At 40.5% G+C, this 16,286-nt stretch overlaps 1 protein-coding gene across 3 annotated transcripts in view; it reads left to right on the top strand.

Moving 5' to 3' along the window:
• Window positions 1-1,660: 1,660 nt before the first annotated feature.
• WASHC4 (WASH complex subunit 4) overlaps window positions 1,661-16,286 on the top strand; it is a 38,582-nt gene continuing 23,956 nt past the window's right edge. For 2 of the 3 annotated variants that reach the window (XM_057420549.1, XM_057420548.1), the window contains exons 1-10: window positions 1,661-1,819; window positions 6,545-6,684; window positions 7,716-7,769; window positions 7,890-7,955; window positions 8,130-8,175; window positions 10,072-10,139; window positions 13,247-13,329; window positions 14,468-14,510; window positions 15,013-15,116; window positions 15,734-15,854. In XM_057420549.1, coding sequence (XP_057276532.1) covers window positions 1,759-1,819; window positions 6,545-6,684; window positions 7,716-7,769; window positions 7,890-7,955; window positions 8,130-8,175; window positions 10,072-10,139; window positions 13,247-13,329; window positions 14,468-14,510; window positions 15,013-15,116; window positions 15,734-15,854 — 786 coding nt within the window. In that variant the 5' untranslated portion in view covers window positions 1,661-1,758. Of the gene's footprint in view, window positions 1,820-6,544; window positions 6,685-7,713; window positions 7,770-7,889; window positions 7,956-8,129; window positions 8,176-10,071; window positions 10,140-13,246; window positions 13,330-14,467; window positions 14,511-15,012; window positions 15,117-15,733; window positions 15,855-16,286 lie in introns of those variants that run through there. The other variant, XM_057420550.1, reaches the window with a different exon arrangement.

Here is a 16,286-nt window from a genome sequence, read left to right as displayed (position 1 = left end):
TTGTTTCAAAGAAAGCATATATGGTTTGTAGAGAAAAGTCTTCTATGGCTTTGTTTTGCTTTTCAAAACTGGAAGACACATCTTGGCTTTGAATAAATGTATAGTATCTCAGTAAAAGCTGCCTCTACAAGGCTGCGGACAGAAAGCAGCCTAGCATAAACTGTAGTTTCATTTTGTGTAATACAGAATATCTCCTTAGGGACACTTGTGTTCACTGCCAGCTGTCAATGTCCTGCACCATTGAACTTCTAAGGACTTTGAAACCCCATTATGAACGTCTTAAGTTTACACAGAAGCCAATGAGTGGAGGAGACATATTTACATTATGGTTACTTGACAAAGTTTCCTCTCTTAAACAACAACAACAAAAAAAAAACCCAAACAAACAAACAAAAAGGAGTTATTCCAAACATCGTTTATGTTGTTTCACACAAAACTAAATTTGACCTCTTCTTTCCCAGACTCAGGCTGGTCTCTTAGAATGCACTTGAAGTAGGTAAAAACTCATCAACAATACACCTGCCAACTGGATCTTTCTTCCCTATAAACTTTAAAAATCAATAGATTCCAAAGCATGGATTAATTTTAATCAGAAAACAACTACAGTAGGTGCTATTTTCAGACCTGATGCATTATAGAGTTTGCTTTTATGGATGATCCTGCACTTACTGATACATCTCTCATCAGAGTTGCTATTTTTGTTGCTCCTTCCCCACTGACATCGCTAATGCTCCCAGTGACGCTGCTTTTGAAGCCATTTCCTTTTCTGCTGATGCTACACATTCTGCTGAGGTAATGTAATTGCTGCGGTCATTTTAATGGCCCTGAACGGCTGCTTGTCTTGCTATCCAAAGTACTTCTATTTTTATTTTCTGACATTATACCCACCCGGGCCCTGAAATAAAAATAAAGAAGCAGTGACTGACCGCCTGCAGGTAAGTACCTCATGGCTCTGCGTGACAACAAACGACAGGGAGATAGATGATCGCAAATGACAGGGAGGAGATTAGACGGTACCGCTGCAGCAGTCACCCCGTGCAGCTGTCTTTGAGGTCCAGACCCTCCCTCAGAGCTGGCACAGCTCCTCCCATCGCTTCCTTCCTCTCGCATGAGAACGGGGAAGCGTTGGGAGGGTGTCACACTACCGACTTCACTCGGCAGAGCAACGTGACAGCGGTGTGGAACACGGGCTCGGGCCCTGTTCACCAGGGGAAAAGCAGAAAAGCCAACAAAGCCCCGATCCCTCGGATCCCCAGATCCCAAGCTCAGTGGGGCAGGGGAATCAGAGGAAAGTGTGGAGGACTCCCCTACCCCATCGCACCTCTGAGGCGCCGCTGCCTGCTCCGCAGGAAGCTCGGCAGCACCACCGCTCTCTTCCTTCACCGTGGGGCCACTTGCCTCCCCCTCGCTCTCCCTCTGCTCTAATACCCCTGACCTCCGCCGGGGGGCAGGCACTTGCTGGCACCGACCCTTGAGCACCGGCCCTCCGAGCCGTGAGGGAGCCGTGAGGGAGCCGTGAGGGAGCCGTGAGGGAGCCGTGAGGGAGCCGTGAGGGGCGGGGCGCACGGCACCGGCTCGGGGCCGCCCGGGAGGGGCGGCGGTGTGGCAGCGGCTGTCCTCCAGGGGGCGCTGCCACGCGCCCTGCCTGGAGTCCAACCCCGCCTCTCCCCCTTTCCTCTCCGCCTCCATTTCCCAGAGGGCGGCGCGGAAGCGGGGTAGGAAGTCTCGTGCGCCTGAGTCAGGGGAGGAGCGGGCGCGATGGCGCTGGAGACCCTCTCCCCGGACTGGGAGTTCGACCGCCTCGATGACGGCTCGCAGAGTGAGCGCGGGCGGGGAGGAGCGCGGCGCGGGAGGGGCCGGCGCCGGGGCTGCGGCGGTAACGCCACGGGGCGGGGGGAGGCGCGGGCTGAGCTCCCTCGCAGCCCTTCACCCCCTCGCAGCCCTTCACGCCCTCGCAGCCCTTCACCCCTCTTGGCACCTCACGTCGCTGGATTCCCGGTGGGAACGGTGGGAGGAAGGAAGGGGTGGAGGGAAGGAGAAGAAATCGGTCGTGGGAGCTGAGCGAGGTCACCCGCCCCAGCTTCCCCTACGGACCCTGTCCGGAGAGGGGAGCCTGGTGCTCGCCGCGCCCCTTGCCTCGGCCCTTGCTCCTCCTCCAGTTAGGCCTGCGGGGTGGGCTGTGGCGGTGACCCTTTTTCCTCCCTCCGCTCTCTCTGTAGTTGTCAGGGGTTGTTGGGGGTGGGAGGGTGGCTTTTCCAACCCTTCATCCTTCACTCCCTTAGGGGAGTCGCCTCCAGTGCCACCAGCGCGGCAGGGAGCGGGCGGGCAGTCTTCCGTGACTTTCTTTCCTCGCACGAAGCGGGCGAGAGGAACGGATGCTTGCCGTGGGATGGGGTTTCTTTCCTTCCCGATCGCATCTCCTGGCTCACCGATTTGTGCAGTTGCTTCTTCGGTTTGCTGGAGAAGTCATGTCGAGGTGAATTAGTTGTATGCAGCTTCTGCTGGTGAAGGCTTTCTGGTATGGAGTTGGGTGGTCACTTGCGGTTTCACCTTTAAAAAAAATTAAGACCTTGAGATGCTAAAGACATTGACAGTGGGTTTGTGTGCCCGTAAAAATCCACTTTTTTCTCAGCCCGTGGAGGTGACCTACTTTCTAAACGTGGAACGTGCATGGTTGTCACACTATAAATTGAACGGAGCCGAATTAATACACCAGGTGTTGCTGTGAAAATGTGTCACTCATAGACCAACTGTTTCACGTAGAATGTTGTCCTAAGGGATGATGCTGTTTGTGCTGTATTCATTTGATCTGGATTTCAGTGGAAACTGAAGCTGTCCTAAGCTGAGGTTTTTGCCAGTTCTGTAGCTGCAGGGTGGCAAATGTAGCTTTTACTCAAAATACCACATTGCTACCTGTTTGGGTGTGACAAAGTGCAGCTATCAGAACTTTACATGATATAATGTGCTCTGTTAGCACCGTCTGACGGTGAACAAACAGGCTGATCTTCCACTGAGAGCAGCACACAACATTCGTCTAGAGAAAAGCCAAAGAAAAATCCTGTGACTTGAGAACTTATTTTGTTGTTGCTTACTTTCACTTTATATCATTAAGCTTTAGCAATTATAATGTTTTCAACTGAGGGCACAAGATAATTAAGTAAGTCTGTCTTGTTGCATCTCTGTCGTAGGTATTTATGGATAATGTACTTGCAAATCCTTCTGTGGCAGTCCCTTGAATGTTACTGATTTTATGGCAAGATAAGCTGATGGATCTGTACTACTGAGTAGATCTCTTGCATTCTTCTAAGTGTAATGCTTTCAGTGTATCACCTGAGGAGAAACTAAATCAAACTTTATTGTAAACAGATTGTGCCTTATGAAGTAGTATGTATGCTGCTCTGAAGACAAAGAAAATAACTGCTTTCTGTGATTTCTTTTTCTTTCTCCATGTGAGCCAGTTTGTTTAGGTTTTTTTTTTTTGCTGCATCTTAAAAAGCTTCCCTCCATCTCGAAGTCATTTTTTATCAGTTCAGCCCTGCCTATCTCTGGCTAGCTAATATCTCTCTTGTCTCTAAAATAGTGAGAAGCTATTTACACCTCTTATTTTACATATGATTAGTACAAGGTGGTAAATTGATGGCTATCAATAGATAAGTATTTGGAAATATTTAATATAGCTCAACATAAATATTACTATTAATGTAGCTCAACATAACTATTACTGTAGTTCAAAATCCATCATTTTGCTGCTGGAAAGGTGACTGTGAGTCTCTAGCAGAGTGCTGCTGGGAGATTTTTGTTTGAGAAATGCTGCCTGTTTCATAGGGAATTGCTTTGAACAGCAGTGTCAATTTCATACTCTTGTATGACTTGGAAGCTTTTTTTATTCTTCCTATAAAGCCTCAGTATCTGCCAGTTTCTCTGCTGTTAGTTTGTCTTTTGTGCAAAGGGAGGAAAAGGGAACTGGGCAGGCGCAGCTACAGGTTGGGCAGAGAAGAGATTCAGAGCAGCCCTGCGGAGGGCTTGGGGGTGCTGGTCGATGAGAAAATGAACATGGGCCGGCTTCAGTGTGAGCTTGCAGCCCAGAAAGCCAACCGTATCCTGGGCCGCATCAAAAGGAGCGTGACCAGCAGGTCGAAGGAGGTGATCCTGCCCCTCTACTCTGCTCTCGTGAGACCTCACCTGGAGTATTGTGTGCAGTTCTGGTGTCCTCAACATAAAAAGGACATGGAACTGTTGGAACAAGTCCAGAGGAGGGCCACGAGGATGACCAGGGGACTGGAGCACCTCCCGTATGAAGATAGGCTGAGAAAGTTGGGGCTGTTCAGCCTGGAGAAGAGAAGGCTGCGTGGAGACCTCATAGCAGCCTTCCAGTATCTGAAGGTGGCCTACAGGGATGCTGGGGAGGGACTCTTCATTAGGGATTGTAGTGACAGGACAAGGGGTAACGGGTTAAAACTTAAACAGGGGAAGTTTAGATTGGATATAAGGAAGAGATTCTTTCCTGCTAGGGTGGTGAGGCACTGGAATGGATTGCCCAGGGAGGCTGTGAAAGCTCCATCCCTGGCAGTGTTCAAAGGCCAGGTTGGATGAAGCCTTGGGTGAGATGGTTTAGTCTGAGGTGTCCCTGCCGATTTCAGGGGGCTTGGAACTAAATGATCTTAAGGTCCTTTCCAACCCTAACTATTCTATGATTCTATGAATACTTCAGCATATCTCTATAGTAGGTCTTTGTACTCCAGATTTTCTAGCAGTAAAGTACTGAAGCTGACGTGGCTAGGTAAACTCTGTTCTGCAGGGCTCTGCATCCATCAGTGTTTTACTGGTTTTCTGCAGCAGAGCTTCCAAAAAATGCACTGGAAGGAAACCTGAAAGATGAGATGGATTTGATGGAATAGAATAATATGATGTTACAATTCGAGGACCGCATGTCTGGACTGCATACTGCTGATGGAGAGCTGCTTGTTTGCTTGGCTCCTATCTGTTTACAAGGAATTCAGTCTCCTTATTTTGACAGTGCCTGTGCACTGTCTAGGCTGCAGGTACAGGTAGAACCCAATGGCACTAATGCGGAACTTAGTGTAAGAGAGTTTACTGAGCTTCTTGGATAGGCTTTGCAGTCCATATGCCCTTACAGCTGGCGTTGCTGCTGGCTTCACAGTAGTAGCTTAGAATTGGTTCCTGACTTCACTGCAGTCATTTCTCCTTCCAAGTCTCAACCTTCCTGTGCATGGTCCTTATCATCTTTTCCTTATTAATTTGTCCTTATTCATTCTTCCCCTAATGCCCAGTGCAGTGTCTCAGTCAAATATTCTTTTCTCAAAAAAATGTCTGATGATTGATTCAGCAGTACTCTCCCGCTGAAGTAGTCACCCACTGTCATTTGCTCGGTTATTGACAATGTGGATGAGTAAGAGGTTAAACATGCAGAATAGAAGAATATGTTTTCTTAACTTTCTAGAGCAGCCTACTTGCTGAAATTGAAAAGAGCTATATGAGAGTAGAATTCTTGTTTGGAAACAGTTTAGTTGTTCAGCTGATTTACGTTCTCTAACATTTACAGATAATCCTATTTTCAGCAAATAGCAGAAGATTGTGAGCTGTTGGATTTGTTACCTAATTATGGGGAAGACACTTTAGTCTTCACGTGAAAAAGGATTGTACTTCCCTACTGAGTGTAGAACCTTGAGCAGGACTCATATACTCTGTAGTTCAAATTATGCAACCAAGTCAGTAACTATATATAATTTGGGGAGGAGGGGAGTGTATCTTAATGTGGGAAGAAAAAAAATCAGGATAGAGTGAATGAAACTTTTGTGGACCAATTGGATTTAGACTTACTTTGCTAATTAATACCACTGTTTTTGGTGTTTGACCAGCTGAATGTTACCTTTTGAACCTACTTGCCCCTAACATTAATAGGACAGCTGTTCATTTCAATGTCCAAGTGTTAAACAGAAGAGAAGTTCTGTTTGAAGATCGTGAATTTGAAAGGGGGCAGAATAGTTAAAAGCTATAAACTTCCATCTAATGCCCAGACATCTTACAGAGAGGTACCAGAGAGTGAGTGAAAAGAGCATTGCCACTAATTCATCTGCTACTCAGGGTAAACTGTTTAGACCCATTGCCTCAAAGTTCTAATATGATTGTATATGTACTGTTTCAGCTGATGTGTTATGGTTTCCACTGATGTTTCTTTGCTCAGCATCTTGATGTGATTGTTAAGGTTTGTTAACATCTGATGTGGTTTGTTAAGATCTTGGCTTGAAAGAATGTACATTTAGAAATTTCTGCTAATCACTTTGACTGATATTCTTTAAGTAGTATTTGGATTTCTTTCAAACCGACACTAAGTTGTAGGATTGTTTTTAAACAAGTAATAACTTTGTATTAAAGATGTGATGGTGTTAAGGAAGAGTGCTGCAGCAAAATGAGGAATACAGTACTAAAGCTAAATAGCATCAGATTAAATATTTCTAAATAAAATTGAGATTGTAGTTTAGTTAACAGTCTATAAAATTGTGCAAATGTTATCAATTCTCAGAAATTCATGCTGAAGTGCAATTGAAGAATTATGGAAAATTTCTTGAGGAATATACATCTCAGCTGAAGAGAATTGAAGATGCTTTGGATGACTCTGTTGGAGATGTTTGGGACTTCAGCCTTGATCCCATTGCATTAAAGGTCTTCATATATTTAATATGCATTGCAACTGTTATTTTCCTACTTTTTCCTTCCCTTCAAAACCTGAGATTTAAAAGGTTCATGCATTTGTGCTCTTAAAATTTTGACATTTGTGTTTGAAAAACCTATCCAATACTATTTTAATTATCAAGCAGTTAATAAATTGGTGCATATCGTAAGAGAAGATGGTTTCACATTATTCATTTGCAGTGTTTCGGTTACTAGTTGAAGTTAATTTATAGTTCTTCATGTGTTGGGAAGGCCAAGTCCAGCAAACCTCTTCCCTCTGGGGCTAGGCTTCCAGAAGAGCTCACTAACAGTTGTATAACTGCACAACAAGGTGTGTGTGTATTTGTAGTTGTGTTGTGACTTAATGGCCTTGACACAGTGTTTTCTGTCCTCCAGAGGTAGCTATTTCCTTGGTCATAAGTTCTCTGCAAAGCATTGGGTTTTTTTTTTTCTTTCCACTGAATTTGCAGATATCAGTTAAAACCACTTTTGTTACTATATGAAACTTGTCTCTTCTGAAGATGTAGTCTCAAGCAGTCATCTGCCTGAATGGTTTGAATAAACTCTGTGGGGCACCAAAGTGCTGGATGTACATGAACTAGTCAATATCATGGCTGAGTTCAGTACAAAAAGTCAGTGCCTGCATACAGCTATATGTTTTGCACCCTGTTTCTTGAATTTGGTATTCTTAATTCATGGTTTGGGTTTCCTGAGCTGTTTTTTCCTACACACTCCATAATGACCATGCTTTTGCATTCCAAGTTTTATAAGTACATTGTTGCTAATGTTATATAGTATGTCTAGTTATTTGCCTTTCTACCTAGAGCAAAAGGAAAGGTATTTCCATGTAAATGTGAATGGTGAAGATTTTCTGCAGCATAGGCTGCCTGTAACCTGCAGTTATTGCTCTCTTATTACTGACTGAGATTAAACTGGGGAAGAAGGAAATACGTACCTAGTTGGATAAATGTATTTTTGGCCAATATTTTCTAAAGTTGTTTGGTTTTGTTTTTTAATTTTAGCTTTTGCCATATGAACAGTCCTCCCTACTAGAGCTCATAAAGACAGAAAACAAGGTAAGAGCTTTATGCTTAAAAGAAAAAATAAGTAAGAGTTTTCTAGTTAAAATCAAGCCTTCTAAAAGTGGATTTATATGTAATCTGTGTGTTTTCCCCCTCCCCCCTCTTTGAGTCTAGGTTCTAAACAAAGTAATAACTGTGTATGCTGCTCTGTGCTGTGAAATCAAGAAGTTAAAATATGAGGTAAATTCCACTGTCTTTTATTACTGTTTGTATGAAAATGTTTGCAGATTGGCAAGCTGATGTATCAATTTATTCTTTAGCAGTAAAGAAACAAGATATGATGTCTAAATAATTTTTGTAGCATGATTACATATATTGTATTTATTAAAAACAAATTTCTGCTTTTGTTGTTAGGCAGAAACTAAATTTTATAATGGCCTCTTGTTTTATGGAGAAGGAGGTAAGTAGCTCCCTTTAAAGTAAAAGTTTGTAGTTTTATTATTGCTTCAGATTATATTCAGTTCTACAATAAGTATAATTTTATAATATGGATACATGCTTTGTCTGTTTCTTTGACTGATGGACACCGAGTAACAGACTTTATAGGGATGTATGTTAGCGTCTTTCCACTGTCCTGAGTTAGCTTTAGGTAACAGTAACTTTTATCTGTAAAGGCCTGTTACTTGCAGTAAGTGTTCTTACGTTAAAAGACATTTTGTGATAGCCTTATTTACATGAGAAATAGGGAGTGTAGGCTGTTAAGGTTGTATTAAATGCATAATATACAGCTTATATACTGTAGCTCCTGTTTTTTCAAAGTACTGCATTGAAAACCAGTTTTTCACATATAAATGCATCCTAAACTAACTTATTTCATATTGGGACTAGATTTTTACACTGGTTGTAGTCGAACAGTAAGTCTTTAATTTGATTGTAATAAAACAAACCATCAAGAAGTAACTTGGGCTACGTAATTATAGTTGTTCCACGAGAAGTTGTGGTGTGTTGGTATCACCTGCTTTTCAAGTGCAGGTAATAGCACTCATATTACTGTTCAAACCATGACATAAAAGAATACTGACTATAAGTCAATACAGTTGACAAATCATGAGACCCTACTTTAGGTGAAAGCTGCTCTTTGTGTTGGAGTTAAACTGCTATCTCATCCAAAGGCTTGGTCTTAAGCTTCCACCTTAAAGGATGCTTGTCTGGGAGTAAGTGCAGGTCTTGGTCCTGAGCACTGAATATATTAAGTTGTTTTAAAGACATATCACCTAACTTTGTTTTCTGTTTCAGAAAGTTCTCATAGTAGTCTTATAAAAGGGCTTTTCAAAAGCTTTTCAAGAGCTTTGACTGTGGCAGAAGTGTTGGGGAATGTGAAATCATTGAGCTAGGGACTGTTTATCAATGTTTTAAGTGCTATATGACTGTTCTGGTTCAGTTAAGGAATGTGAAGAAGTGTGGGTTTTGTTGGTTTGTTGTTTTACCTTTATTTTTTTGTTGTTGTTGTTGTTATTAGGTTCTTCTTATCAGGCAAAGTTTTAAATATCTTAAAGTATGATTTTTTTGGCAGCATATCACTAGGGAATCACTGAAAACTTTTCCATGTTTCTAGCATGAAAAAGTCAGACTTACAGATTAACATATTGCAGCACCAGTTTGTTCCTGATGTGTGTTCTGCAGGGAATGCTTGAGAATGGCAGGAACTGAGATGTCAGCCTTCAGTGAGTTAGGCAAGGATGCTGAAATTAGATTCTCCACTTCCATATCCCTCCTTGTAGCATCTGCTTTGATAACAGCAAGCCTGCTTACTTAAAACAGCTGGCAAAGGTAGTGGCTCAGCGATGGCTGAAATTTAAACAAATACTGTTCTGGCCTGTTTCTTCTGTATAAAAAACATTTGTTTTTTTCATCTTGTCCGTGGAGTGACTAGGACTAATCCAGGAACTTTGAAAAGTTAGTTGGATACTAAATAATTACTAGTGGATGTTCCTCATAATATAAATGCATACTGCTTTCATACAAACTTTTTAAAATGGAATCTTTTATATGAAGTTAGATACTATATATGCCTTTAAAGAATTGTTTCTTATTCTTTATTTTCTTTCAGGTGTGATGGAGACATTTTTCCTGCTTTGTATCTAATTTACGAACTGTAATTTTTAATGAGAAAGAAACTTCAAAAAGGCCCAGCCTAGGAGAGCAAAATTAAAAGCTTTTAAGGTTTCATCAGTATGCTTACAGTAGTACACTCCACTTGTATGACAGGCAAATGGCTTGGAGAGAAAGCTTCAATGTTAATTTAACAGATATAATATAGGCTTTTGAAAGCGGTGACAAATGTTTGTCTTTTAAGCCACAGATTCCAGCATGGTGGAGGGAGATTGCCAAATACAGATGGGAAGATTTGTTTCTTTCTTGCAGGTAGAGTATGTCTTTTTTCCTTTTTTTTTTCTTTGACAGCAATTGTAATTTTATTTTTACTTGCAAAGTGAATTTAACAGTCTGCAGCATCCTGCTTGCATCTTGCTGAAAGGCATTGCAGTCATTTGATACGTTACTATGTTTTGCCTAAATTGAGGTTATTTCCTTTGTAAGTAAAGATGCCTATGTTTTGTGGTTTTAATTAGGAAGTTTTAGTTTTCATTGGGCATTGGGAATGGATTAATTATTTATACATCATTTTGTTTAGATGATAGAAGAAAGCAAAACTGAAATATGTACCTGGAAAAAAAATTGCTTATACCTGACTCAAACCGTCAGTGAAGAACACTCGTTTCTTATACAGTTTAGTTGTTATCAGGGTTTTTTGCATGAAAACAGGATCTGTGTTTCTTATGAGGATTTCCTGTGCTCTTGGGTTTCAGTCTATTATGGATTTATATTTTTTTGGTCTTAGTATAGCTTAAATGACTGTTCCCCAAAATGTTTCTGTTTTTATGCATAATTGCTCATAATGAAATATCTGCATTGAAGTAGAGAATATATAGGAAGCTTCCAGAATGTTTAAACAAATCCTAGTTTAACAAAGGTTAAAATTCCTGTTCTTGCTGTATAGTAGCATGGCAGTAGTCATTTACTGAGTCATAACAGGTTCAATGCTATAGGAAGTTGGTTCTCAACCTCTTTTACCATGCCCAAGTGCAGTTAGTTGTTAGGGTATCTTGGAAGTTTGTTTCCCATTTTCACAGTATGACAGTATGCTAGAGATTGGAAGGGACCTCAAAAGATCATCTAGTCCAATCCCCCTGCCGGAGCAGGAACACCTAGATAATGTTACACAGGAATGTGTCCAGGCGGGTTTTGAATGTCTCCAGGGAAGGAGACTCCACAACCTCCCTGGGCAGCCTGTTCCAGTGTTCTGTCACCCTCACTGGGAAGAAGTTTCTTCTCAAGTTTAAGTGGAACCTCTTGTGTTCCAGTTTGTACCCATTACCCCTTGTCCTATCATTGTTTGCCACTGAGTAGAGCCTGGCTCCATCCTCGTGACACTCCCCCTTTATATATTTTTATACACTAATAAGGTCACCCCTCAGTCTCTTCTCTAAACTATAGAGACCCAGCTCTCTCAGTCTTTCCTCATAAGGGAGATGCTCCACTCCCTTAATCATCTTAGTTGCCCTGCTCTGGACTCTGTCCAGCAGGTCCCTGTCCTTCTTGAACTGAGGGGCCCACAACTGGACACAATTTTCCAAGCTTTTTGTCCCATCAACTTTATCATTTTCATCTTTCATCCTTTATTTCTTTCTGAGCAGATGTTTGAGACTTTTTTAGTGATTCTGAAATGAGGCTACTGTACAGTTGTGTTTTTTTCCGGACATCTCCCCCGGGCACTCCCATGCCAGGATGCTTTGTTCAGGTAGAAGTTGAGAGCAGAGTGACTGGCTCTCTGGTTAGCTTTCTGCATTGCAAAACTTGCTCTGCAGAAGAAGTTTATGTTTATTTATGGGGTGAATGCTGATGTGTATAGGGTAAGCACTATGGAAATATATAGCAGTGTTTCTTGTGAGCCTACTTTGTATGTATGCTATGATGGCTTGCTGATTGTTGAGCAGCTTTGGAAAGAAGGGAGATGCAGGGTGTTTCCCCAAAGGGAGAGTTACTAGGCTAACAGTGTGTACTTTCTCCTTACTGAGTTTGTTCTTTTTCAGCTGTTGTGTTCCACTGAATCCACTCAGTACTAGTGTATATCCATAGAATTGAAAATGCTGTTCTGGTCAGTGTTTATAAGCATACCCCCAAGGGCAGTGTGAAAATACGAATTAAGGTGATAAGAGGTGAAATGTTGCTTTTGTAGAGCTAATGTCCACTCACAGATTTATTGCCTCTTCTTAGTTCAAGGTTTCTTAATTAACTAAATATAATAGCCTCAAATTTGTTATCGCAGTACTTTTTAATTATCCAAATATTACTGTGAAACACTAGTTAAGTACTCTTGATCCTGCAGAAAACAGTGTATTTGAAGAACTATGACAAAATTATAATCTTGTTCTACTATAAGAATCATAGAATGGTTAGGGTTGGGAAGGACCTTAAGATCATCTGTTATGTAGTTGCCAATCTGCATGTGCTGTTAAATTGGACTATTTCCTGGAAGTTTTAAAATGGCAGCTGGTGCCCCTTGCCCAGGAAACATTATCTCAGTGTCTATTGATCCATTCCTTTGGAATCTCTTCTCTTGTTTAAGCTGCTTTTTTAGAGCAATAAAGGTTTAAGAAGCAATGACACTTATGTTTTGTGAAAACTGGTGACTAATAGAAGGCAGAAGCCCAAATAAAATCTATTTTTGATGGAGAGCAAGATGGAATTCAGCTGTTAGCCAGTCTTCTGGCAGAAACACAGCCTGGCTGATTAGCCAGTGTGGGCTGTCTGCTATGAAGCCATCTGTGTGCTGACTGGGTAGACTCATCACATACTGACTTTTCCCTGATAATATTACAGGTTACTTTAATGAGACCTTTAGAAATATTTATAAATACCTTTATAAAAATATTATAGTAGTTAAGGGAAAACTCAGATTTGTTTATCCTGTTGTTCAGGGAACATTGACTTGTTTGGAGTGTTTTTTTGAGAACAGTATTCTGTGGCTTATCACTCTTGGAGTCGGTACAGGCTTCTGTATTAATTTCTGATTTGAATTTATCTGTCACCAGCTCCTGAAGCCTGACTCTTGAATATAGTGGGAAAAAGCACTGCCTTTACTATTGGGTATATTATTTCTGAAAATACCTGGGGACTGTTAAGTTGCTTCTTACTGTCCCTGATAAATTGAACCAGGAATATAAATAGTCCAAGATGTACTGGAAGCTTGTGTTTGATACCTTATTAGCTTAGTCCCAGATCCTTTTTTGGAGTTGTTAGTAGGATGTTTTCCATCCTGCTATAGGTCTGTCCACTGACTTGGATTAGGGATGTAGTTGGACCTTGGGCTGCAAGTTCAGTGGTTCATCTTCAGTGTTTTGGATGCAGTGACAGCATGTGTATGAACAGAGTCTGTACATATAGATGCATTTTATTTTCTTCTATTTCAGGAGCTGTCCTGCTTTGTTACCCGATGTTATGAAGTGGTGGTGAATATAGTGCATCAGTTGGCTGTTCTCTATACAAGCAACAAGTAATTATTCTCTAAAATGCTACATTATTCTTGTGTAGATAAACAAATGTATAAAATATGAATGTTCTGTTTAAGGCATGGTCGTTTTTGGAATATTGTTATCTGCAGAGGTGGAGAGAGCTTTGCTGTGCAAGTTTGGGCTTCATAAGCCATTACAGAAGTGAATTTGTTTTATTTTCAGAAAAGTGCTTTTATATTAACATGGAACTAACTAGGTTGGGAAAGACCTTTAAAATCATCAAGACCAACTGTTACCCCAGGACTGCAAAGTCTACTACTAAACCATGTCACTGAGGGCCTCATCTACATGGTTTTTGAACACTTCCAAGGGACAGTGATTCTGCCACTTCCCTGGGCAGACTGTTCCAATTCCTGATCACCCTCTTGGTGAAAAAAAAAAAGAGATACAAGATATTTTATGATTAGGAGGTATTATTACTCTTTCATCTTTGCTGTGTTTGAGAGATTCCTTCTACTGACTAATAAAGTGGATACAAGTAGCTTCAGAAGGTAAAAAAATCAGTTCACTTCCACTGTCTGTTTTAAATGCGTCAGTCTTGGTATATAATCCTCACAGAACAACCATGATTTTAACACTTGAAGTTGAACTGTTGTAGTAAGGCCTGTTGGGTTTAGCTCCTGTGAAAACTGTGGAGAATATAGATGTAGGGATCTTGATTCTTCCCTGTGCCTGCCAGATAGGATAGCATTGTTCTTAATTCTTGTTTTATACTACAGCACAAGGTAGATTTTCTGTTGGATGTGTACCTTGGACATGTCTTGATTAAATATGTGAAGTGATTTTATACTTTTGGGTTGCAAGGCTATACGTATCAAGGCAAACTACTGTCAGCATAACTGAATTTGGAATAGCTGATGTACATCTATACTGAACGCGCTCAGTGGTTTAAACCAGTGCTGTACATTTAAAAATGTGGTATTTGATCATAGTGCACAGATTTCACAGAGCATGTAATTTTAATCAGATTTAATCCTAGGTTCTTTGCTTTCTGAAGTTATGATGTTAATGAAGATGCTAATGAAGAAAAACGTACCCCAAGAAACAAAAAACACACTGCGATACAGAGTTGATAAATATGCTCTGTTCTGAGGTTTAAAATATTTATTTTATTTGCAGGAATGCACCAAAAATTATAGAGACATCTGGAGTTCATTTTCAGGTGGGAATGATTTGGTGGAACCTTTTTGCTTATGTCAGTATATGTATGTCTTGATCATTAATGCTCTGAAAAGCAGCAAGAAAGTGAGTTTCAAGTACAACTTTCAATCTGAAATCACCTTTAAAGGTTTTATTTTGATAATCAGCTTTTTCTGGCCTTTATGTGGAAAGGCCTGGCATCTCCGTGTCTGTCATATTCTAGTTTTCTTAGGGGAAAAGTGTTTGCATGCTTCCTAAATGTGTGTGTTTTAAAAATCCTACATTTAGTGTCAAAATAGATGAGTGAGCTTTAGTTTGTGTGCAGGCACCACTTTGTTCTTTGTGTCACTACAAGCAATACTAAATCTTTAAGCTACTGAACCTAGAAATCTTAGATATAACTCTGTAGCTTACGTCTTGTTGGCTGATAATTTATTGAATTTGCATAAATGCATTAAAATTCTCAATCACTACAGTATTTTCTTTTTTGTTTGTTTTTTGTTTGTTTGTTTGTTTTAAACCAGGCAATGTATGAGCACCTGGGGGAATTGCTCACAGTCTTAATCACTCTGGATGAAATAATTGACAATCATGCCACTCTGAAAGATCACTGGACCATGTATAAGAGGTATGTTTCTGAAGATGTGAAAAATGCTCCCACAGCATAAAAGATAAAAGCATTTGTGTGAGTCTTTGTTCCAAGAAAGTCAGTGTGGGAACATGGATATTCATAACCCTGAAATTTTTCCAGAAATCTTAGTGAAGAGTGGGCCTAAGCTCCTGCTGTGTCCTAAGCACCAGTAAGTTTTTAAAGTGCTGAATGTTCTATTTGTGATACAAGGTAGGCATGTTGACAAAGTAATAGGTGGTGGGGTTTAAAATACATTCAGTAAGAAACCTAATTTCATGCAGAACTGATCTAAGACTATTCTTATCCATATTGATCATGGGGATGGGTGTACAAGTAAGAACAATATCTTAAGTAATAGCTGAAAAGTCAACAGTTATAAAGGTTGCTAAATTAGGGGGGGTAACCACTGTTTTATTGAAAGCCTAAATAAATGGGAGTTATTCAAATGCAAATGGCTTATACAGACTGAGTGGGTTTTGTTTCTGTTTAATTTTGGAGTTGCTGCTAGGCACAAATGTGGACAATTAAAATCTATTATCAAAACAGTACAGGATATGATAAAACTGTTAGCATGTTCTAATTGTATGTACATGTTCCACACCTACTCCTTGCAGGCTGCTAAAATCTGTCCATCACAACCCTTCTAAGTTTGGGATTCAAGAAGATAAACTGAAGCCTTTTGAAAAGTTGTTGTTAAAATTGGAATGCCAGTTACTGGATGGAATGATATTTCAGGTACTGAAATGAATATTCCCCAATATATTAGTGGAACGTTATTACGTTAAAGTGACAGTCTGTTTACAATGGCTTATTTGTTTTTGTTTTGTTTTGTTCTGGATATAAAGATGTGTGAATTTGGCTCTTGCATCTGTGCATGGGGATAAAAAGCCTCTATTGTAAGACATTTTGTTGCTGCTCTTACGTGCTAGAGCTGTGCCAGGCTTTGAATGCTAGCTGTTAACACTTACTCTTTTCACAGAATTAAAGAAATGCAGACAGCTTGGTATTAGGACTGTGTATTATCGAGGATTTTGTTTTTTACCAGAAATTTTGGTAGTGCACAGGCTTAAATAACATAGGTCCACTTTATTTTAGCTGCAAGTTAAAATCTCCTTACCTATCTGCAAAATTTGTGAAGTGTGACCTCTTATTAGATATTTTCTCTCT

The sequence above is a fragment of the Pezoporus wallicus genome, unplaced genomic scaffold (assembly GCF_028554395.1).
Source record: "Pezoporus wallicus isolate ANWC-B61680 ecotype Strahan unplaced genomic scaffold, APGP_CSIRO_Pwel_v1 contig_2871, whole genome shotgun sequence".
In the NCBI taxonomy this organism is placed as follows: Eukaryota; Metazoa; Chordata; class Aves; order Psittaciformes; family Psittacidae; genus Pezoporus; species Pezoporus wallicus.
Note: the sequence above shows the minus strand (reverse complement) of the source record. Positions and strands in the feature narration are given on the sequence as shown.